At 42.6% G+C, this 25705-nt stretch overlaps 1 protein-coding gene across 1 annotated transcript in view; it reads left to right on the forward strand.

Moving 5' to 3' along the window:
• Positions 1–25244, forward strand: part of OXA1L (OXA1L mitochondrial inner membrane protein) — a 76712-nt gene extending 51468 nt beyond the window's left edge. Inside the window, exons 5-9 of the mRNA XM_075673545.1 lie at positions 8424–8509; positions 8630–8794; positions 17180–17284; positions 20757–20922; positions 24968–25244. Of these exons, the coding sequence (XP_075529660.1) occupies positions 8424–8509; positions 8630–8794; positions 17180–17284; positions 20757–20922; positions 24968–25134 (689 nt within the window). The 3' untranslated portion in view covers positions 25135–25244. The remainder of the gene's footprint in view (positions 1–8423; positions 8510–8629; positions 8795–17179; positions 17285–20756; positions 20923–24967) is intronic.
• The last annotated feature ends 461 nt before the right edge of the window (positions 25245–25705 follow it).

Raw genomic sequence — 25705 nt, forward strand, 5'->3', positions numbered from 1 at the left:
ATTGGTTTCTCCGGGGCAGCATGTCGTTCACCCATCGAGTATAGTAGGTGAACATGCCCAAGTGCGCTGTTGTGGTAACAGCGCTGCTGATAAAGGCACGCTGAGTTCCGTCTGCCGACACGGCTGCCTTTAGTTCGTTGTAGCTGATGTCTGCGATTGCACATCGCTTTTTGTATTCCTTTTACCCATTCAATAAACATTTCGCATATTCAAGAAACCTTCGAGCGCAGCCTTACACGTGGATTTGCTAAAGTGGTGAATTTGTTTACATCTACAGCTTCATATCGCTGTTAGCTTCGGTTATTGTAGAAACGGCGCATCGCTGATGTGAAATAATCTCAAAACGTAGCAAAACATACAGACGAGTCAGTATGAGCGGCCAAGTCCCTTCAACAACTACAACTTTGATCAATACACATATATATTACGGGCTGTTACTACTGATTCTCGGTTTTGTTTAACTTCACCATACTTACAGTTTGCGCGTGCTATGAAGTATTATTAGAGACAACTGTGCTCGGCATAAGTCCCCCCCCACTTATATGCCATGCAGTTCTCACGTGAAAAGGCGGATGCCATCGCTGACACCGTTGGCAACTGAGCGAGTTTATCCTGCTGTATCGAATGCACTGTCTCTTCTTTCCTGTTTGACGCAGAGGTAAACAATGCTTCTTTGGAATTAAGAAATGTCAGCATAACAACACTTACAGACCCGCCATTTACGGGAATGCAACCGGCAGCGTTCGGGAACGGTGACCAAAGTACAAGATGTTGGCACAGCGCTGTGTCGCCGCTTGCTGCTTACTGTGTACGTGCCGTGCGAAATGAAGAGTAGATATCAAAGTGTGCTAAAGTGTGCTATAGGGCCGCAACCTAACTATAAGAGCGGTTTCTTTACGAAAGGAACTGCTTATTTTAAGTCCAGCACCATCGGTAGCGCATGCACGAATTCGACGGGGTCAGGCCTAACCCAAACTTCGCTAAACAGGATCAACATTGACTCAAACTTCACGCGCACGGCTTGAGAGGACTGAAGCTCGTGCATTTCAACTTCGAAGACATGTCGACGAATTTTGAGCGCGAATAATTATTTGTACAAGTGAATGAGCTGCAGCTATCGCGTTGCCGGTTCGACGGCTGATCACGCAGGGTTCAATCAAGCGCTATCACTGTCGGCACGCTGATTTTGTCGGTGCTTTCGACCCGAAAGCCCGTCGCGCTATATGACAACTCGCACCCATCGGTTGCGTCGTTGTTGGCCTATTACGATGAAATGGTCTCAGTGACACAGTGCTGAATAGTCGGCCAATCGTCGACGTCAGCGTCTTGTCGGTCTCGTATCGACCCAATGTTACCACGCCTTAAAACAGTACATGAAGTCATGCACGTGCTGCCACCACCTGCAACAGTGGGCCGACGCTGCAAGAAGACTGCGTCAGCAACGTGTTTTTGAAGTGTCGCCCAAGTGTAACGCAGTGTTTTATCGATAAATTTGACAGCCGTCAATGCAAGGCGGCAACTACGTGGTCCACGGTGCAGTTCGGACCAAGCCCTGGCCCTTTTCTGTTTCAAAGTGGAGTTGCAGTCTTACGCACGTTTTCGGCACCGCTCCGATGTCGAGCTACCAGTAGAGTTTCAACGCGGTACATGGCACGAGCGTTTGCAACAGCGCGCCTCCAAGCGCTTCTTTTTTTTTTTTTTTTTTTTCCGGGGTACTTTCCCCCCGCTATCTGGCCGTGCGGCCGCGCGGCTGCGCGCGCGCCTCCCTTCCAAAACGTTTCGCGACTAATACGCTAGGGCAGGGCGCATGCGCCGTCGCGCCATGAATGAGGCGGATTTGAGATGACATTTTGTACCACCGTCACTGAGAGGAGAATCGGAGAGGAGTGATATCGCCTCTTACTCCCAAGCTCTATGCGATTGAAGGTAATACACACCATCCATGCTGCCCAAGGTCACATTGGGCACCGAGCCATGCTCTGCAATGTGCAAGAACAATTTTGATGGCCCATAATGCAAAGCAATATTCGCTCTTGCATGGCCAATTGCCAAGTCTGCCAGCTGCGAAAGCAACAACCGTACTGTGGGCACCAGATAACACGATGCCGTGTTTAACCAACTACCATCTGCTACCGCAACTCAATGTGGGCCAAAGGTATGTGCACCAAAATGCTGACTTTCAAGTGAAGAACCAGTCACTACTTCAGTAGAGAGACATAAAAGATAGCGCCATGTGCACAACACTTAGACAAGAGCTGCCACTGGTCTGATCTGCTGTTCTGGTCTACAAAGCAGGTGACATGCCCGCGGTTTCGTGAAATCTCTCGAGACCAAAAAACACTTGCCACACTTGACGAACACTTCAAGATTGCATAGCAGCAGGGCAAAAAACCATGCAAGACTCTCTCAGTGTGGCCAACTGTAAGGGAAAAGTGCACAAAATAGCAAGATGGGAGTAACAAGGAAGAAGAAGTTGGAAGTAAACAGGCAATCTGACAAATGGCCGGCTGTCTATTTTTATTACAATACATATAAAGAATTACATGTTCGATGGTTGGTTTCAAACCTGGTTCCTGGGGTAACTGGTCATGAAAGCCCTATGCTCTAGTCGTTATGCCATGGACACATGCCTGAAAAGGTGGAATATTCAACACCCTTAAGAATGTTCCTCGTGCAAGCCAGCGCCTCAAAATGCTTGACATGTTTACCTTGTTGCATAGCAACAATTATGAAAAGTGGGCACGCACATCTTCTAGTTAAGATAAGAGGTTACGAGATGTGTTCGTTGCTGGAAATCGCAGTTCCACATTTCTACAAAGCCGTACTTGTCTTCCCTTGTGGTTCAACACCATTTAATGTTGAGCAAATCTTCCACTTGCTCTGCAAAGTCCACTATTGGTGGCTGAAGGATGCTTTCGTCATTAAAATATGCAGTGAGCCTCTCCTCATAATGCGCCACTTTGTGCCTTGTTCGCTTATGAAAACATCACTTTCACCGACTCCCACAGTTCATGGGATCTGCACAAATTTTTTTCTAGGCTTTCAAGTTGGACTTTCGTTTAAGATAATAAAAAAAGCTGACAAATTGAAAATCTCATGTCAGTACTCCTTTAAGCACTGAGTTAGTCTAAACACTGCAAAATTTCACTTGTGTGCTGTGGAAATTTTAAATCTTGCCAACCGTTCTGTATGTGCATGTGTGTGCTTGCATGCATATGTATTAAATTTACTGTGATAGAAATTAAAAACTTCAAACTGAGTTTGCTGTATCCATCCTTTCTGCTAAGGCAGGGGTTCTCAAGTATGTTGGTCCCAAGGAACCCTGCTAAGCTCTATGAAGCGCCAAGGAACCGTTCTTCCCCCCCCCCCCCCCGCCTTCCACCCCCAATAGAGAGGCTACGGGTTACCTTGATGGTGACGTACAACCCACGTGGTCCAAACTAGGTGCAATTGTTATCAGCCTAGACGAGACAGCATTGCAACCAAGGCATACCAAGAAAAAATGACAGGAAAAAATTATCAATGACACTTTTCACTACTTATCACATGGGGACACTCATAACTTTCATCATAAAAGGTCTTGGAATTTGTGCCAACTCTACTTTGAGTACAGTGAAACATTGTTAATACGGATTTTATGGGACCGAAAAACATGTCTGAATCAACTGAATTTCAAATTATCGAGGGATCAAGAAAACAATAAACAATGCTTACTATGTCAACACGCTTTTATTTACTGAATGAATCAGAAAATCCTCTTTCTATCTTGCATAAGGGCATTGCAAAAGCTACAACTGGCGCTCGCAGCGGCGAAGGTCTTCGACTTCCTTTGCAGCGTGGCCGCGGCATGCGTCTGCATCTGAGACACGCTTTTCAATACCACGCGCACATCTCGATTATCTTTTTGCCAGTCAGCTGGTCGCCAATAAATTGTCCGTCCATCGCAGTATAGCCAGCGCTCTTCATCTTTGACAGCTTTGCGCCAAGTCACAGTGAAACTACAGTTAGCCGCAACTGCTGCGAACGAGAACGCAGCCACTATTGACGCGATCATGGATGGCGACCGTGATGGTTCTGAAGGCAGGCGGCCGACACACGCACCAAGTGGCAATGAAACTACCTTTTATGGCAACAAATGCGGGCAAAACCGCAGTGGTTATCGACGCGAGCATGTATGGCGGCTACACAGTTATGAAGGCATGCAGCCAGCCACCAACACGGTTATACGCGCGGCGATAAACGCAAGAATAAAGGCTTAAGTGCGCAATTAGGCACGAAGATGATTGCTGACAACTGTGGCAATGCGGACTCCGCTGCTTCATTTCGGCGGGACGCTCGCGCCATTTTCGCTCTTTTGTGTCGCACATTTGCGGTCCTCCATTCTCGCTGAGCTACCATACTAGAACCGGCTGGGTTGTGCCAATTTTTAATTCTCCGACATAAACGTCAGCGCATAGAGTTTCTCACTATGTTACGTATAGGGAAATCTGGCATTGCTGCACTGTGATATGCATGGGAATGCTGGTATATTGCGACTTCTTATTGGTATCGTTCTCGGAGAGCCAGGACGCCTTGAAGACGTACCTGGCAAGCACCGTTCCCTCTCTCAAAATGATTCATTTTCTACTAAAACAGCGTGTAAAAAGCTGTTTTACCTTTATTATTACACAAAAGCATGTTTTGTTTAATTATCAGATCTTGTTATTGCATGTACAAATATATGAAACGTAAAAAGTATCAGTGGGCCGCTAAAGTTAGAGGACAGACGACAAAATTGGCTCTCACTTTGGAACAGTTTGTCGTCTGTTCTTGCTTTTCTTCACTTTATTATGCATTATAGGTTATCAAACTTGATTGAAAGAGGCAATACGGGTGAATGAAAACCTTCTATGAAGGTTTTACTTGAACACATTATTTGCGTAGCCATACCCATGTTTTAGGTGAAGCCTCTTACAACGCCAACCAACACAAGCCTCGCAGACAGATATACCGTCGTTCCCATGATAGCACAGCACCCCTTAGGAAACTCCCATAGACAATGGTGCCAGATTTCCCTCTAGGTGTTATAGTGAGAAACTCTATGCGTCAGCGCGCACGTTAGCGGCACCTCTCTACAAACAGCAGAAATGTACAGTACATGGTTCACCGTGCTGCCATCTTAGTGGATTTTCCGCTAGATCTAGCGTTTTTTTATAAGTTTAGTGGAAAAAATTTGCATATATTGGTTAGCAGTGTATTAGTGGAATTTGAATAAAATTTTAGTGGATAGTTGCCGTTTAGCAAATGCTCATGTGTGATAGTGGATTTTCAGCTAATTTTAGTAAAGTGGACTTGCGGGTGGTGGCGCTTCTGTCTTGTTCGAAAAGTTTCGATTTCCGCAGTGCACGACGTGCACATAACATCAGCTAGTTGTCCGCAACTAAACCTCGCCATGCCGAAAGCTGTGAAAGTGTGCTACTCTCAGAAGTTGCGAGAGAAATGGCTGAAGGACCCAGACCTATGCACATAGCTTGTCTGTAAGTAAAAGCTGGACGGAGTGAAGTTTACTGAACGTCAGTACTGCAAGTGTCAACTTGCTTTTAAGGACAGTGATTTGAAGGCACATATGGCTAGCAAGAAGCTTTAGCATACGACGGCAGTACTTTGTATGACGCAAGCGCAAATTGGTTTCACGAAAGTGAAAGCAACTCTGTTAGCACAGCAGAAGGCAGGGCAGCATTGTCACGGCCAATCATTTAACGAAATTCGTCCGGAAATAATTCCCTGACACTGTGGCCAGCAAGGATTATCAAATGAAGAGGACAAGATGCGTGACAATTATAAAGAACATATTGTGCCTAGACTTTAAAGAGGGCATCAAAGCTGACATCGGTTACAGTAAATACAGTATAATTGTCGATGAGTCCACAGACATAGCTATTACAAAGTATCTGGCTGTGTCAGTTATATCACAGCACTCGAAGGTCAGAAATCGTAACAACTTTCCTCTCTTTTTGCATGCTAAGAGCCTGCAATGCAGATGGCATTGTCAAAAGTATAAAATGCACATTAAAAAAATACGGTCTAAAGCTCGAAAACGTAGTTGGTATTGGGACTGGCAATGCAAGTGTTATGGTGCGGGTGGATAATGGAGTCTACAAGCAGCTCAAGGGGCTGATGTGCCACATCTTATCCTGATTAGATGTGTCTGCCACTCCCTGCAGCTGGCGACTTCGGCCACTATGGCAGAAGGGCTCCCAAAAAGTCTTGATTACCTCACTGGTGATATCTACAATTCGTTCGCCAGGTCCTATCCTCGGCAGCAAGCATACAAGGAACTCTTCGCTCTTCTTAAACAATCAAGAATAGCCCTTGAGAATTGTTCAAGCTTGTTCCATGAGATGGCTGTCAATTGCAACAGCAGTTGAATGGATGCTGAACCAGTGGACCAAGCTAACAGCTCACTTTGAAGTTGCAAGATTGGCAGAAAAGTGTTACAACACAGAGGTGCTGTACTCCAAGTATTGTGACGACTTCAACAGAGCTTATTTTCTCTTTTTGAGGCCAGTACTCTTGGATGTTCAAAGAGTTTTCAAGCACATAACGCAGACCAAACCAAACTTCTGGACAACCTTGTACAGCTTCTGTCCTCACTGATCAAGAAAGTGGTGCTTCCGACTGTGCCAGTAGATGTATACGCAACGAAAGTGGAAGACTATCTTGATCCCAAGCTGTATTTCGGCTATTCAGTTGAGAATCACATTGATGACATGAAGAATACTGGCTTAGGTGCTGATGAAGAGCAGACGCTAAGGGAACAATGCACCAAGTTTCTTGTTGTGCTCATTGACCAGCTATGCCAAAGGCTGCCTGATAACATCCAAATCCTTAGGAAAGTGTCCCAACTATCAGTATAAAAGGCATTATGCGGGCTGAAGCCCTTGCGAGCTCCACTGTCGAAGAAATGCGTGTGCCACGTACAAGAATTGATGTCGTAGAAGGCCAGTGGACAAGTATCATGACTGTTGCATGGGTAGACATGTCATCGACGCAGAACTTCTAGTGTGAAGTAAGCACTTATCGCGACTACTGGTGATAACCCAGTCCGAGAACTGGAAGACTTTGCTATCTCAATGCTTGTATTATACTCGAATTCTGAAGTTGGGCGATCATTCAGCCAGATGAACTTGTTGAAAACCAGGCTGCTAGACAAGCTCTCGCCCTCAACAGTTAACGCCATTATGGTAATCAGAGCTGGACTGAAAAAACACAAAAATGGGTGCTTCGACTGCAAGCTTCCAGAGAAAGTTACTTGCCTCTTTGGAACTCGTGACGCCTACAATGAAGTGAGTCAGCCGTCGACTTCGACAGGCACTGCAAGCCAGGCAGGAAAGCCGCTCTGTTGAGGGGGATACTTGGACTCAGATACTGATGATGATGAGCTAGACATTACATTTTGAGACTTCTACATATCTATGCCTACAGCGAAAGTCGAGAGTGTCATTGTCACTAGAGAAATGATTGTTCCTGGTATAAAAATGACTATGCAATAATTGTACTTCTGTGAGAGTTTAATATATAGTCAGATGGTCACTGTCATGTGGCCAAGAAATCTTTACATGCCATTTAAATTCTTGTCCCACAAGCAACGCAGCTGTGGAAATTTCTCAGTGGCAATTAATTTATTCGCACTTTATTTATTGTGAATAAACCTTTTAAAATCACACTTGTGTTGAGCACTTCTCTCACTATTTTATATTTGTGCTTTCCTTTCCAGAGGGTCCGAAAAAATACCTGTCAACTGCTGTTAGCTCTTGAGCGGAAAACTTGGTGGTTCACGGAAGAAAGCTAGCAGATTTTAGCAGATTATAATACCTTTCTTGGAGGAATTCTTAACCGAGATGGCAGCACTGGTCTTAGCCACTTGGCGAGCATGGAGCCACGGAAAATTTATCAGTGGATCGCGGAAGCCTGAGGAGGGGCCTGCGGAGCCCACTTTGAGAACCCATGTGCTAAGATGTCGTCAACACGTTGCAGTTGATGATGAAAAACAAAACTTCATCACCATTGAAAAACAACCTCGTGCCCCTGTATCAATGCAGTTCGGAGCTGGAAGTGCAAACTCTCGAGCTTTTGCACAAAATTCATGCTTGGCGAGTTGTGTGAGGTTTTGTGCACCATGCAGGCTAAAGGAGTGGAGTCATCTGTGCATATACTTCAGAGGCCATAGCGGACAGTTTTATAGTAGATGAAGCCAACACTGTGTGCATTGCAAGGTTGCTTTTGAGAAGATAGCACCATTATGTGAGAGAGCCTGCAGCTATAGCAATAACTATGAATTCAGAGTTCGGGGAATGACTTGTTTCTCTCTCTGTCTCCTTTTTTACCATTGTGACTTGTTTTTGAAATTGATGTTTGTGATGGATGATTTTTCTTCCTTTTAGCTGCCCGTATTGCTAATGAACTGATGATTTTCATGAAAGAAAAAAATGTAAACCCCTTGAAGAGCATGATCATACCATTGGCTCAGGTATGTGTTACCACTTCATTACCTGGCATTTTATGTTTTTCAAACATATTATCAATGCATGCAATTGCTTCCTTTAATCAAGAAACCCATAATTCACTTTTCTGTTAACTTTTGTTGCAGGCTCCAGTGTTCATCAGCTTCTTCTTTGCCTTGCGGGGAATGGCCAACTTGCCTATAGAAAGCTTCAAAACTGGTGGCATGTTGTGGTTTACTGATCTGACTGTGCCAGATCCTTTCTACATCTTGCCATTGATCACCAGTGTTTCACTTTTCTGCACGCTTGAGGTGAGCTGGTTATTTCACTAGGAGAGCAAAAAAATTTTGGAGTATGTTACAGGCATGGGAAAAAACATGTTTTCAATACACTGACGTTCTAATGGCAAGTGCTCCTCAGTAGAAATTTATATTTATGTGGCATCACTTGAAAATTTTGATCCGGGCACTTATTACTCTTCCCTTTGTTGCAGTGCTCTCATTTCCAGACTGGCATTTGGCTCTCATAGCAAAGGCTGTACCAACAGCAGAGCAGTTATTCTGCCTGCAGAAAATGTATGCAATAATCCTAAATCAATCAAGGCCAGGCTAAACCATAGTAAACCGGGACTGGGTTGTCACAACACATGGCAGCACTTTTCTGTGGGACTTTTATTTAAGCTGTTATCAATAATTTAAGTTGTCCAAATGCTTTGGTGTGTATTAACTTAATCAATGCAGGTTAATCTATTGACTTTTACATTTGTGAAATTTATTGATAGTGTCATAAATGAACCTCTGGTTTAGTATCAAAACAACCTTGATGGCTGATGCTATGAGGTTTTAGAGTGACTCTGCGTGTACTAAATCTACCATTGCAATACACATTTAATCTGCCTCATTCATTAATCGACCTCTGTTAGCACATTGAGGAACAGGTCGGTAGTGAGTGATTTTTAGACCATGAGAGAGGTTCATGACTGGCAGAAACAGTCAACAGAGATTTCATTGTAGGCACAGTGTGCAAGACAAGCATAAGAGGACATACAAACACAGCACTGACTGCTAACTAATTTATTGATTGTATGCTAGTTAATGTATTAATACAGTTTACTCCACTTGTAATTAGCCTCACTTATACAATCATCAGTAACCAATAGCTGTGGTAACTCAGTGGCTGTAGAATTTGCCTGTGCATAAGCAGGGTGTCGAAATGAAAAAAAAATATACCCATTTGGTTCGGGTTCAGCGCACTCCAATTTTATTCTGGTTGGTAACAGTTCACAAACCGTTTCAGCATAGTAATCTTTATCCTGCCCTATGGTGAAATGCTGCACAGTGCTGTCGACGTGTCTGCATGGCGCATGCGTCGGCTTTGTCAGAAGGTGGAAGAAATGGGCTCCCTGGCACATGGGAGACAGAAATCGTGCCTGATATGATATTTGTTTTTTTACAAAAATACCAATGAAGTTTAAAGTTGTACAGCTACAGCAGCCATACACATGCAGATTGTAATCTTAGGCAGTGGCGTTGCAAGAGTGTGTAGCATGCGGTGCAATGCATCAGACGTCCTCTCTTTTTCTAGCTGTAGTACCTTTCCTTTACTCTTGCTTTAGTAGTTTCCTTTTACTGTCATACGTACTGAGTACAGGAAAAAAAGTAGAAATTTATAGGGGCATTCAAATAGGAAAATTTTCAAATCATATGTTCGAGGAAAGCCAAGCATCCAATATTGAATAGAATGTTGAATATTTCCAATCCAACTTTCAACACAGAATGTTTCTGCCAGGCCTCGCGAAAAATTTTGCAGAACCTGTTTCACAAGAAAGGGCTTGTTTACATTATTTGATACATATATACCATGGTACAGTACGATTACATCTGGTACACAAATACATAGAAAATAAATATAGAGGGACAGGACGTCCCAAATGGGTGTAATAGACTGTATAGTGCTCGTTGAAAGAGTAAAGGGCAATACTAGAGCGCCGTGCATTGTTTTGAAGTAATCCAAGCATGACAAGATTGGTCAAGTATTTATTTGTCTAAATCAAAACAGCGAATTCATAGCCTGCCTAAGACGAGATGTGCTTGCTCAATTGTTGGTAGCTATTGTGCATAAGTGACCTCATTCTTGTGTTTGTTCAGGAACTCAATCGTCTGCACAATTGCAGTCCTGCTATACCAGGTGCTATACCAGGATTTGTAAACACAAATTTTCATGGTCACAGCCGAATTGTTGTAAGGTTATTTTTTTCCCCTGTAAATGGAACATTGCAATTTAGCAACATAAGATTGCAGACATGAAAAAAGAAGAATAAATAGAGAAAAAGCTTTGTCGTAAATATAAACATGAATAAAAGGTATTATTAAGGCTAATATCCTTGTACAGCACACACACAGGGATTACAACCCACAATCTTGAAATAAAATGACATGAACTACATATATTCTCAGCATACAAGGCACCTTATTTTCTATGCATCGCAATGTCTACAAATCCACTGTAAAGATCACCATATAATGAAGCATGCAACATGATCATCAAGTGCACAGCTCAAATTACCTGCAGGATGATGCATAGATCCGAGCATTGAAATGTTGACAATGCGAGTCTTTTTCCTCTGTACACTTCTTCGAAGAATTATGCGCACTGCTTGGATAAAGCTTTTGTATCGCCACCATCACTGTGATTCTGGCACTAGCATTACCAAAAATGAGCTATCGGAAAGTAGCAGAGGCACTGCACCTTGATAAGAAAGAGTAATGTTTTTTTCTCAACAATGTGCAGTTTACAAATGCATTGCACAAATACAGATATACAGATAATTTTTTGTGTACATATCAAAGATTGAGTTAATTAATGAGAATGTCCTTGTCTGCATGAGGTGGGCTTAGCTTCCACGCCTTGACAGCTGCATAAGCAGTTAATTTTTCTTTTGCTTCAAGTAATTATTACTGAACTGGTAGTAAGCGAACTTTAGTGCATGACACAGCCTGTATTCACATCATATAACATATGTTGCCACTCAGAACTTTTAGTCTCTAGAAAAGAAAATCGGCAAATGACATTTTGGGAAGTTTCTGGGCTTTTATTTTTAATAAAGGTAGGTGAAGACATTGATGCTGCTGAACGATGAACGGGGACAGTTTGTGTTAAACAACTGGACAATATTCCTTGAGCATATGCACATGGCACATGCACATGGCACAGTGTCTTGCGCTGACTATGCTGCCATAATTGTCGAAATCAATTGTGCCTCCAGATTGATTTGTGGAAATTGAAGTACATTGGATGCTGCTTGGAAGTGCTAGACAAGCACCAAACCATAAAATGAAAAAAGCACATTTTCCATTCTATTTACCGCCATTGTTAGCGCAGATTGAGAAGGTGATGGCATTCATCAGCGACCGCATTGTTGTTGTTACAAGAAGCCATGCTGATGAACTAGTTGGTTTTAGTATTTTCTCTTCTTGAGGAAACCGTCTTTTTTGTTCTCCTTGTGTCCTGGCTTGTGCATTTTACAGTTTATCTACTAATAGTAGCATGCTGGCCTATGGCCGAAATGGGAGCTTTAACAGAAACGGTGATTCTGTAGTGCCGCTGAAACAATGTTTTGGCTGGCAAACACAACTGGCATGACCGAATTCAGAAGTGCAAGCATCTCTGTCAAGGTGGCTGTATAGTTTCCAGCACATACCTAATCATGTCCATCCCCATTCTGGCGTGCAAGGCAACTTGTAAGTCGCAATGATGTTCTCATGAAGTGCGCTGACTGAAAAGTATTTCGAAGAATTGCTTATGTATTGAGCACCCATTTACACACTATATGCTTGAATCATTTCATGCTGAACCGGTAGCCGTTATTGTTTTTTCTTTGTTTTTCTCTATTCAGGTTCGGTTCGGGTTCAGGCACATTCTAAGAATATTGATTCGGGCTCAGGTTCAGTTCCTGTTAGAATTCCAGTTTGGGTGCGATTTTTGGTTTGGGTTTGGTTCTACACCCTGAGCATAAGGTTGTTGGTTTGATTCCTGGCACAGCAGATGCTTCTCGATGGGTGCAGAATGCAGAAATGCCCATGTACCGAGATTCAGGAGCATGCCAGCTAAAGAAGCTTAATCTGGTGTTCTCTTCTATGGCATAGCTCATTATGCCACTACAGCCGTGGAATTTAAAACCTCATCATTCATTATTACCCTCCATTACGATGAGCAAAAACAACATGACTGGCAGAATTCGTATGTATCATGTCTTGGATACAGTAAACAAGTGAACTATTGACTCAGCTTGAGGGAATGTGCTAGCCCCCACACCTGCCTTGTAGAAAGGCACTTTTTTTTGTATCTGCAGTATCCTCCTCAGGTCTTCATGGATTCACCCACCAGTTAGAACGGGACACAGACATGTCCAAAAATTGATTCAGCCACATGATAATTAGTTCACGTAGTTATGTGCACCATGTTATCATATTTCAGACATTCTGCTAATGGCGCTTTAGCTGAAGTTTGAGCTGAGTTCCTTGATTGCCGAATGTTTTCAGTTCACAGTGTGATGCATGTTTTACACACATAGCACATTCTAAGCCAGGTCCTTTATCAACAACTGCAAAAATAAAAGTGATGAGTCCTACAAATGTAGCCATTGCCATTACTTTACTTTAGGTGAACTGAGCTTTACAGAAAGAAAAATAAAAGCCTGATTTGGCATGGTATCAATAATCTTGATGTTGCCACAGGCCATAAGTGCATCAACCATGACCACCTATGTTGCCTGCCTTTTTCTTACTTTTCCCATTTTTTCTTTCCTTATTCAAGCAATCTTTACAAATTGCCCATTCAACATGATGCAGTCTGGCCTCTTGAGCATGATCGTTTGAAGTGGCAGACATTACTTTCAGCATCAGAATTTGAATTTTATTATTATTATAACAATCTGATCATAAATTAGTCTTGTAATTGTAGTTGTAGAATTGCAGCCAGCCTGTGCTCAAGAGATGCAGTTTTAACATGCTGTTTAATTTATGATGGTTTACTAGGAATCTCCTCAGACTGTCATTACTTCCCGAAATGTGAAATGTTCCCGAAATGTGCTCCAAAACATTTTGGTCTTTAGCACTTTATTTTTCCCAAATGCTTTTCTCACACACTGGGATGAAACCACATGAGATGGTAACTAATTTTCTAATTAGCAGCCTTTAAATAGCCCCTAAGCAGACAATGCATGCACTTGTTGGTTAGCAAATATCACACAAATCCCAGGACACCTCTGAGATTTTTCATCATGCCACGGGCAGCCAGAGGCAGCGCCTAATCTCTGAAGTCGTGCCGAAAAGCCATGCATTCAGAGTTGTATGTCACTTCTGGCAAGCAGTAATGGCGGTTCAGTTTCTGTATCAAAACCATCTACTTTTGCGAGCCTTTTGTGACACGTCCACTCACATTTAAAACATTATATTTTGCAAGGAGGTTACTCTTGATATACCTTATATGAAACTAGGCTTTTTATGCGGCCCAATATTTCGTTGCATTCCACCTTAACTGACAAATCTAAAGGTCCCTATATCATGAACATTCCTTGAGCATGTTCTGTTCTTCTGTAGTAACACATGCTGTATTAAAGGGCCCTTCATTGGGTCTGGCCATTTTGAGCTGCCAAGCGCATTGCGCGATAATGATTGTGTCTGCAAAGTATTACATTGCTACGCGCCGCGGAAAGATCTGAAATTTAAAACTGAACGCCGTTTTGTCTTCTCCTCGCGGTCTTCATGCTCCAAGGCGGAGGATGACGTACACGTGCTAGTGCGCCTATGTACACGTGTTTGCACTGTGACGTCGCTCATGGTATCATGTGACTTCGAGAATTATTCAAGGCAACATCTGTTATTTGTGTAATATTGTTACGTGTGGAAAGACACAGACTAAAGAGGCTATTTTCAGGCTATTTACACTGGAGCCAGAGAGCCAGGCCGATACTCGCTCGCGCCAAGGGCACAGACCCACTTCGTCGTTCTCGCGGCGGCTCGTCTCTTGAGCATCGCTCGATGATATCATAATAATATGTTGCTTGAATAGACGAATTAAAGCTTAGAGAAATAATAAAACAAAAATTGAATGTCTGCATGTTGTTGTTTTGCTTCACACCATAGCAAGAGACATATACCGTACTTCTGTTTTGTCTGCTTGTTCCCATGCCGTGCAGTCACGTGCGCAGAAGCCGAAACTATGTCATTTTCTACTGTGTTCCAGTGCAGGATCACGCTCTGTGATCCGCTTGTGTCTGCCTCAGTATTCGTGTAGCACAGATACTATACCACGAGTCAGTTGTCCTCGTGCACACCGCACAAAATCATGCGCTGCGCAAAACAAGACAATCGCAACAATTCGTATGCGACACCGTCAGCGGAAGTGCACCGTGCTGCAAAAAAGCGAGGAGAAAAAAAAATGAAGGCGGGGCTCGTGACGTATGCGGCACACTATCCTTGAGATCCGGTATGGGAGAATGCAGGGAAGGAATTTCGCTTGCGGAGGCTAGACTGGGCAAGTGGAGAGTGTCTCAGCGTGTCAGTGGAGCTCGCCTCCAGAAATCATGGGTTCACGGCACTGAAATATTTCTATCTCAGTTATGAATGAACCGATTTGAAAAATTTTTGCAGCAGAATGCTCCATAGAGGACACCGTAACAACTTCCAGCGTATAACCAAAATTTTCTTTGGGGTCTGGTGAGGGGTTAGTAAAGTTTTTGTAATTAGTAAATTGCACATTTGGATTTGCTGTACAAGTAATGTCTGTGGCTTAATATAGTCTAGCTGAGGACACTGAATTACATTAACTGCCCACAGGCAGTACAACGCCTCCATAATGAGTGGTCTACAGCAGAGCCCTCATAGATGAACAGCTGTCTGGTTCAGTCAATCTGAATATCTAGCTTCCAGGTTAGCATTAAAAAAAAAGATAAGAAAAGAAACATTGAGTTACTGACTTTCTTTCCAAAATATTTTTCAGCTCTTGGTGAAAGTCCGCTTATTACAAACATTTAAAAATAATACATACAGTAAAACCTTGTTATAATAAAGTTGAAGGGGGAGCCAAAATTACGTTGTTATATCCTAGGAGTTATATCCAGTGCTTCATTGTTTCCATTGTTGCCCTTTACTGCAATATATTCCCCATGGCGTGCACAACTTTAAACAAGCATAAAAGAAGACAGTTTTACGTCCACAGAACCGCTGCACAGGCACCTTTGCAATGAAATTTTATTAAGACAGAAAAAGAACCTCCAGCTTGCACAACACACAACTTGACACCTGATGCGACTGCCTTTACGATAGCTGCCTTCTGTTCCAATGAGATGGCCTTTCGTTTCGGCTTTCGAATTGGCTTGTCGATAGCTTATGAAGCCAGTGACATGACGACGCACCAGTGCAATCTGGGGGGCCACAACCAGCTGTACCAACCTGCATAGCACCACTGTGAGACGTGCGATGTTGATATAAGCCACTGCTTATGCCCAGCTACACACAGTGGTGAGAAATTGTGTCCCTGAAGAAAGACCAGTGTTACTGGCACATTTAATGCCGTGGTGCGAAAGTTTTCAACTTCTGCACTGAATGTGTGCGGCATGCAAGGGTGAGGTATTTATTTTGTTTCAGAGACAAATCTAGTTCGTTATATCCATTGGCTGAACAATTTTACTTCACTAAAATGAGGTTTCAAATACATGGACCACTATGAAGATTTCAAAGGGAAGTTTACTTACTTCAACATATTAATTATTTTGTTATATGCCATTTCATTATAATGAGGTCTGAATGTAAATTCGTGTGATAGTTGGGTTTGTGATATGTATGCTTGACTTCACAAGCAAAGTGGGTGAAATATTGCAACAGTCTGTATGCAGTGTGATGTCGGTAGTGTGAATGAACCTCGTCTGGTCATTAAGAATCATGCCGGAACGGGACAGACCCCAACCAAGATTAAAAATGATAAACTTGATGTTTCAGCTTCAGCATGAAAGCCTTGTTTATGGTGTGTCTTGTTTCAACCTGATTTTAACCTAGGCTCCTGTGTTAAGGACAAGACGTAAACATTTTAAAACCTTGGCTGGTGTTTATCCTGTTTAATGATTATGTAGTTTGCTGTCAGTCATACTTCTGCTTTAATACCACAAGATCTTGAAGCTGGGGTAAATATTTCAGTGCAAGGTTTGACAACATAAATGAACGTTCTCAAACACATTTCCCCAGTGGAAAAAATGGTACAACCAAATGGACAAGGCAAGACAGAGCACTATTTGGTATATTTGGTTGGTCCAGTGTTACTCTGGAAACTGGCACTACATCAAACAAGCTAGCCCAAAAGCACTTTTTTTGCAAATTGGGCAGTCATGTATGTCTCAGCAATTTCCCTGTTGAGCTGCACTTTTGCTTAGCCACCATTCAAAATTCTTATAATGCCACAAGGGTGAGGTATGCAATGTCTAGGCTAGTCCTTAAAGCTGTATTGGTGTCGTGTGCAATTAGGAAGTTTTGCATGTAAGTTTTGACTTTGTTTTGTACTCGCGATTTTTTGGTCTTGGTCAAAACGTAAAACTAGTTTAAGAGTTTCCTCCGACGGTACCTCCAAACTGTATCTTGAAGTGTCTCAGAAAGCAGTGTGTGTACTGCTATTGTAGGGTCTTATGTGCCATTGTCTTTCAGCTTGGCGCAGAGAGTGGTGTCCGAGCTGACAATCTGCAGTGGACACGATATGTTTTCCGGTGCCTGCCAGTAGTAATTTTCCCAATCACCATGAACTTCCCATCGGTATGCTCATGATTTTGATATTTTCGCTCTTGATTCTGTATTTTCCTGTGTTCGCAACCATCTAACTGAACCTGGGAAATGAGAATGTCTTAATGTTGTTATTACTTCCTTAACCCTTTGGGGGTGACATTTTTCCCTCAAGTGTGTCCCCTTCTAATTGCCAACTTAAATTTTATAGTGATTTATTTTGAGAAAGAATAAGCAAATAAGCATATTAAGCAAATAAAATTTGCTTAATATGTCCACTTTTATGCATTATTTATTGCTGAATACACGGATAAACTAGCATAATTCATTTTTTACAAGTTTAATCAAATTCATACAGCCTGTTTTTAAAGGGACTCTGAAACGATTTTGACAGTTTTTTACAAACGTACTGAGTCGCTAGGGTAGGTCCTTCTGATCATTAATTGACGCATCTGTGTGCTCTACATAATTTGTGTAATTTATTATAAGGTTTTAAATATGTACATCGCTTCCGATCGCAGCATGCCACTCACCTGTTTTCAGCTTCCCCTGACCAGGTGATGCAAGGTGACCAGATGACAGCAGTAGGGCGAGCTATCCAATTAGCTGTCTAGGGCACATCATCAGTAATTTTTCGAACTTGGTGAACATGGTGAACAACTTTTCCAACATGGTGAATGAATGTTGTTCATAATAATTGGAATGTTTGTTACTTTGTTTCTATAAAAAAGAAAGTAGCTGAAAGAAAATGCACAAGGGCAATTGGTCACTACACTCAAGACTTCTGGCACACAGCAAGTGTCGTCTGCTTATGTTACAACATTCTGCTTACGTTACAACGTGCTCCGTATTGACATGAGCTGCGCGGTCTGTGTTGGTCTTGATCTGTCTTTTTGCAAGCACCATGGTTTGCCCTTGTTACATTGTTGGCAGCAAACTTAGCGACTGGCAGTATGTCAAGCTGTGACATCGTGCCCTTCTGCAAGGAAAACATGCGAGCAGAGTGGCTGCAGCGCTGGCTGTTGGTATCCGATAGTAGGCGTTGGTATACCAGAATAGTGCTTTGCGTGTCTGGTGTTCGGGTAAACGAAAGTGTAAGTGGACTGGGCCTGGGTGTTTTACGGAATGAGCTGAGGTGCAAGCGTGAGCAGCCCACATGGTACACACTGGTGGCACAGAGCTCAAACCAAACACAGAACATAGCAGTAACCAAGTGTATTCTACATTGCTGCTGGTGTAAATTTTTGGCAGAAGCGTAATCATGAACACATTGTTTTTCTGAATGTTTAAAATCTTTTACACTTGGTTACAGCAGTATTAGCTCTGTGTTTGGCTGGTTAAGCTCTGCGCCACCAGGTTGCAGGACCATGCAGACTGATCAGGCCGCTCACGTACGTCTGTGCTAAAGCTCTTTCATCACAGCAATATAGTAGTATGCAGGGGCTTTAGTTTGCGCCTCCCCCCATCTGTCAAAACACCCTGTGAGCTTTGGTTACCAGAATACTGGACATGCTCGGTGCTGCGACAGAATGCTCATAATGCGCGCTGCTTCGATAGCTCTTGCCTGTCATTGCCTGCCAGGCGGCTGGCTGAGAGGTTGGAAAGGCTTCGCACATGGGCTCCAAGACAACCGGAAGCCGGCGACCCGACGTCCCATCATGACGCAGAGCCAGTGAAGGAGGAGGAACTTAGCCCCGATCACTCGGCGAATTAGTTAGAGAAAAAGCATGTCTATGGAGGAGGGTAACTTTAATTGTCTGTAGCTCTCATAATAGAGACACTTCACACAAACTGTGGTGTGAATAGTTTACTGTAGCTGTACCTTACGCATCTACAAAATTTGTCCGAACCGTTTTATGGACCCTTTAAGTTTTAAATATGGTAAGTACTATTTGACACACTGTTTGACAAGCACTGTTTGACACAACTAGGGTCCGTATTTGTTTTGAAACATTCCATTTCATTTCCCACTTTTGTTGTCTTGCTGAAGGTGTGATCCCAGCAAAGACAGTGATGCGGCAGCCTTTGAGCTATGTCCAAACTAAGGATGAAGGGCCAGATGAATGGAAAGTGAACTTTATCATTATAGAATATGACTGCAGGGCCGGTATAACGTAAAACTATTCCAATCTGTTTTTATTCCAAATCGGCCATTAGCCCTCCATAATAGGTCAGACTGGCTTGGACTCTGCACATATGGGTGTGGCACTTGCCCATATGGGTTGGACGAGACTGTGTGGAATACCACTATTGTTTGTAGCAGATTTTGTGGACTAGTATCTTAGAACTCATAGTAGTCTTAGTATTCCTTAAAGGGCCCCCTCACCAGGTCTGGCCATATTAAGCTGACAAGTGCAGTGCATACAATGCACGCTAAGAATCGTGTCTGCTAAGTATTGTGTCGCTATACACCGTGGAAAGAGCTGAAATTTCAAACCAAATGTCTTTTGCCCTTCTCCTCGCGGGCACCACACTCCCAGCTGCAGAGGCGACATATATGCGCATGTGCGCCTATGTACATGTCTATGCTGTGACGTTGCTCATAGTGACATGTGAGTTCAATAATTATTCAAAGCAACATCTGTTATTTGTGCAATCTGTTGCTTTAGTAGATGAACTAAAGTTTAGAGAAATAATGAAACACACAAACTGGATGTCTGTGTGTTTTTGTTTTGCTTCACACCGTAGCAAGAGAGATGTACTTCTTGTATTGTCTGCTTGTTCCCATGTTGTTCACTCGTGCACGTAGACAATGAAAGTATGTCATTTTCTACCATGTTCATGCTCTGTGATCTGCTTGTGTCTGCCTAAGTGTTCGTGTAGCACTGTCTTATACCGCTAGTCCAGTGTCCTCGTGTGCAGTGTGCAAAATTGTGCGCTGTGTGAAATGAAACAATTGCAACAGCTCGCGCACAGCACCATCAGCGGAAGTGTGCTGCGCAGCTAAAAAGCGAGGAAGAAAAAAGGAAAGTGGGGCCTGTGAGTCACGCGATCCTCAAGTTCCAGTATGGGAGAACGCAGGGAAGGAATTTTGTTTGCTGAGGCTAGAAGGGGCAAGTGGAGAGAGTGTCTATGCTGGCGGTGGTTCTCGCCTCCTGAAATCATAGGTTATTAATGAACCAATTTGAAAAATTCTTGCAGTAGGACGCTCCCTGGAGGGCGCGTAACAATTTACAGCGTGCAACTGAAATTTTCTGTGGCCTGGTGTACATACCTTGAGCAATGACAGACTTCACTTTCATAACTGTGTAGTGTGCCTTAAAACTAGAAGTATGTACTCACTTCTGAATTTGTTAATTAAATGGCTACTGAGTGGTTGTCGCGCAACTTGTTTGCACCAACACAAGTAATGCACCATCAACGAACTAGCAATCTATACTGCTGTGTTTTCAAAAAGTCATTAGGCATTTTGGTAGTTTCATCAATTTAATGCCTTTTGCTTCCTCTTGTGTGTGACTTCTCAGGAGGTTGGTTACTGCAGTGTAATTCTTAATAATAAATGCAGGCTCTTCTGTGCTACTGGGTCACTAGCAACGTGTTTACCCTGTGTCAAGTGGGTGTGCTTCGCATTGAAGCAGTGCGGAAGCGTTTAAACATACCAGCATTGGTCAAACACAAGAAGAGTGAACTAACCCTTTCGAAGAAAGGATTTGTAGAAGGTGTCAAAGAATGTGAGTGAGCATGAGCTTCCTTCCTCTTTTTGAAAAGAGTGCATGTACTTGTTATTGCTCTGTTGTATTTATTTGTGCTTAATGATCTCTGAAAGTGCTCGAAACTGATGTGGTTCTGAGAAATACGTGCTAATTGTACATTCATTGGCTGTCTTTGTTCATAGCAAAGTTCAACACTAGAAGTACTTATAACAGAGTGTTCAGAAAATATTATACTCTGGTTGTTATAACAAGCTACCCCCATATCTGAACTATATTTAAAGGTGCCACCTAAGAATATTTACAGTAACATTAGGACAGCACTTTTTCCTGCTGTCTTGACAGGCTGCATTGAAAAGAAACTGGACCGTTTGAGATGACTCACAGCTGTGGCTGGCTATGTAGAGTTATATTTGAGCATTCAAGAAGGCACGTAGTAGAACTGAAACTGCAAAAATTTAAATGTTGATGTTAGCGCTTTACTTCCAGCTACAATTTTTCAGGCATTAAAGGCCGACTGCAATGAAATTTTAGGCTGCTGGAACACAGGTAGTGTGAAATACATCCACGCTATCTAAAAGCCTAGATTAAAATAGGGTGGATATAGAGCAGCCTACGTGCAAAATTTTACGTTTGAAGTAGGAGCAGATGGCGTCGCAAAAGGCTCGCAAAGGTAGGCGCTCTTGATCCCGGGAAGAAAAAAAAAAAGAAAAAAAAAGACACCAATACTGCTCACAGGAAATGACACACGAACTAGAACATGTGGCTCCTTAGCAAGGTCTCTAGTAATAAGTGCTGCCCTCGGTGCACTGTAAAACCTGGGAACTCACGTGCTGAAACTCGCATCATGTCTGCTAACCACCAGGTGTATACATCGTCTGCTGAGGTGCCATTTAAAAACTGCTAATAAGAAAATTAGACAGTCCTGCTGCACTGAAAAGATTGCTTCAGCAGTATATTTAATGCTCATTTATTACCAGTTTTAGCCAAAGTGAAATTTCATTGCAGTTGGTCTAAGCACACCAAGAAACATATTGAAATCAGGGCTTCCTATTGTGCAGATGTTCCTTGATTATGACACTTTGTAACATTTCCACTTAGTTGCCTTATGTATAATGGCAGTCCTTTAAGCTGCACAAAATCCTGTGCCAGATCATAGAGCATACTTTTTGTACATTCTCTGATATACAATGGCTCCAGCATGCATCCTTCACCATGTTAATTGTTTCTGTATTTTGTTTCATTTGTTCACCAATTTTTTTCAAGAACAGCTTTTTCCAAGCTAGAATGTGATCACTGCGTTAGATATGCAGCGATAGTTGGTATGTCTGACTTACATTATCGGTGTCAATGTGAAGTTCTGTATAAGGTCCAAGCACGATAAGATCCTATTGCACCTTGCACACTCTATGCCGCTGCTGTGAGGCTGGGCCGAGAAGGATGGTAACTTGATTTGCGTCATCCTTCCAAGCACGGTAAGATGATCAGGTGCGTGCTAGGGGAGTAGGTGAATGTGTGTCTCCTTCTCTAGCCTGGCCGTGGCTGTGCATTGCTTTATGCATTGCTGAGTGCATACTCGGCCCGTACCCTCAATCTTGGAGGTAATCTGCAGTGGTTGCAACCTTGATGAGCCGAGATAGCTGATCACTTCATGTGCACCATCTTCTCACCTTCCTAGTGTTAGAGCGACAGAAAGCTGAGCTAGTTGGTAAGGATTCATTATGCAAAAAAGGTGAGGCGTGCAGACAGGACACAAGAGAAGTGGACAACACGAAAGTGTTGTCCACTTCTGCACAGCGTTCATGTTGTCCACTTCTCTTGTGTCCTGTCTGCACACCTCACCTTTTTTGCATAATATTAGAGGTCACGTAATATCAAGTTTCAAAGACGGGTTAATCTGAGAGGCAGCACGAAAACGTGTTCTCGGTCATCGAGTGATATCTGTTCAGGTTTGTTCGTGTGTGCTGATACCAAGATTGTTAATTTAATTAGTAAGCAAATGTTTACTGCAATTTATACGGTCAGTAAAATTTAGAACCTTCCTTCATGTGGTTTTATAATAGTACTTTGCTGTCATTATTACTTCTTCACCTTTCAGGTGAAACTGCGACATCTTTTAATAAAGCCTCTGCAAGATGTGGTTAAGATGAACTAAATGAGCAAGTAAAGGGAGTGGATGAATGTTATAGCAATGTAAACACCAGCACAAAGTTGCAATGTGTCTTTTTTGTTCTGGTATTGGAAGAGAAAGTGAAGTAACTGATGGCACGATCACAATATATGCCCAATTTCAAGTTTTAACTTGGAAGTCTGTAGAGATGTGATGTGGCACAGAAAAAGAAATGAAAGAATCTTAACATATTCCCTTACTTCAATCATTTTTGTGCCAGACTTGCATTTTCATTGTTTGTTGAATGTCCTTGCTGTTGAAATACTAAAGCTATGTTGTCCATGCTATGAAAAAAAAGTCCTTTACTGCTGCACGACATGATGTACTTGTGATTAATTGCGGGCATTGACAAATAAAGTGGCCCTGCAACAAAACTTGAAGATGTACTGGGCACAATAGAGCATGACTTCACAAATCTGCTGCATTAAATTTTTCGAGGCACATATTTTGTATCAGTATATGGCAATTCTAAAGAGGCAGAAATTATCCTTTGCCACTTTAGAGGCTTTCCTCTTTTCTTTTCTTTATTGCTCCTAGCCCACTTAACGCCATTTCTCTACTGCCGTCAAGAGCAATGCCCTGCTCATTGGCAAGTCATCATGCTGTACCTTTGCTGCATTATTTTTTATCATGCAGCTAAACCAGCTATTGCTTGATTTATACATACTGCTCACAATGGTCATCTGTTTGTTTTCCTAACAGCATTGAAGCTCTTTTTCTTTTTTGGCTTTATTCATTACACTACTAATTTATCCCATCTGAAGGGTTCCAGCCAATGACTGACTATGTCACTGATTTACTTCAACCGGTAGCATGAAGGACAGTGTACTTCAAAATGACATAGGGAACAAGAAACTACATTCTTGGTGAAACTGCCGGTTTGTTGCTCCCCATGGGGGTGTGACATCTGGCTAAGCTGTCTATGACAAAATGTTTCAGTTTTGCCCAAAAGGAGAAGCATTGATAGCAATAGCAAGGTATTAGACAATTACATGAAGGTTTGTAGATTTACCATCTGTATCAATTGCAGTAAACATTTGCTTGCTAATTAAATTAAGCATTGTGTCACGTGCACACAGGAATACATGAACAGATCTCACTTGATAGCCATGGTAACTCGCTTTCACAACACTGCCATGAAAAAGAGCGTCGGATGCATGGAGTGAATGCTTGGAACTGCCACTTGCTTCGCTGCATTTTCGAAACATAGATCACACGATTTAATCTGATGTCCAACACTAGGCATGCGGAAAGACAGTGTGCACGAAGCCACCAGCCATCTTGGCTCACCTTCATCTTTGCACCCACCATTGAGGTAGAGTACACAAGCAGAGAATGCACTCAGCAATGTGGACGGACATGCGCAGCCACAGGAGGGCCAGAGAAGGAGCTACGCTTGCTCCCGTCTAGCAAGCACTTGATCACGTGACCTCCTACACTGGGTGCGCGGTAAGATGATGCACTTCAAGTCACTGTCCTTGGCTTATCCTCACACACTTGCTCTTGATATCTAACATCCTGGTAATGGCAAAAATTCATTTAGAATGTCCATATAATTGCTCTCACAGTAATATGATATAGCAACTAGGCAAATTTATTTTCTATCTCCAGAAGTTGTTGCAGGGCCCCTTCAACCCACTCTGGAAAGCTGACAGACTGATTATGCCCTAATGGACCTGAGTAAGCTCATAAGCACAAACACTTAGTGATTGTAAACATTGACAATTTGTCATCAGTGTTGCATTACTAGTAAATATCAAATACATTTTGTTATGATGGTAGAAGAAATTCCACCGTAGGTACAGGCTGACTTACTGTGGTTGTGTCAGAGTTTAGAAAATGAAGTTAATCACGGTTCGACATTACATCTAGCTGCTTTTTCTTTTTCACTTACAGCCTTCACAAACACTCGCATTGCCCGAGAGATTGAAGAAAGGTCTAAGGCAGATGCGATACGATTCAAGAAAGCTGGAATAGGTCCAGTGGTGAAGACTTACGCATACGATCCCACCAAGCAAGCTTTTGCCAAAGGGGCTGGTTCAAGTCAAAAAATCAATAGTTAGGTTTAGTAAGAACAACAGGATTCCAATGTGCCCTTTTAGTCGGAACGAACCATTCAGCCATAGCTGCTTGTAAATAAACTAAATATATAAGTGTAAGAAATATCTGGTGATTTAGTCTTCATTGTGTGCATTGTTTGCTGTGCCTTTGTACCTTTGTATTACCTTTGTACTGCAGTCCGGATTAGCAAAACTTTCCTTATGCAAGTGCTGTTTCTGGTTTTCCAACACATTATTTATCCTATCATTACCATTTTGGCACTGAGTGCTGCCAGGCTGATCAGAGAGAGACCCTGCCACGTAAGACAAGTCTTGTGAACCTGGGACCAGATTTTAATTAAAGCTTCATAGCAATCGTGTCAGAAGCACCTACTCCTGACATCAGGTATTGCTGCCTGATTCCTAACTGCACAATAACAGGTGGGATCTGTTCTTGTGTACCAGTCTTTTTTGTTTCTGAACTCTTTAAGTGCAGTTCGGTGATTGAGCTAGTTGAACCACAACTTGCAAGGGTTACTTATCAGGAAAGCACTGGGCCATTGGGGGGAGCAAGGAATATTTTATGATAAGCTAG

This window comes from Dermacentor variabilis, chromosome 1, assembly GCF_050947875.1.
Source record: "Dermacentor variabilis isolate Ectoservices chromosome 1, ASM5094787v1, whole genome shotgun sequence".
Taxonomy (NCBI): domain Eukaryota; kingdom Metazoa; phylum Arthropoda; class Arachnida; order Ixodida; family Ixodidae; genus Dermacentor; species Dermacentor variabilis.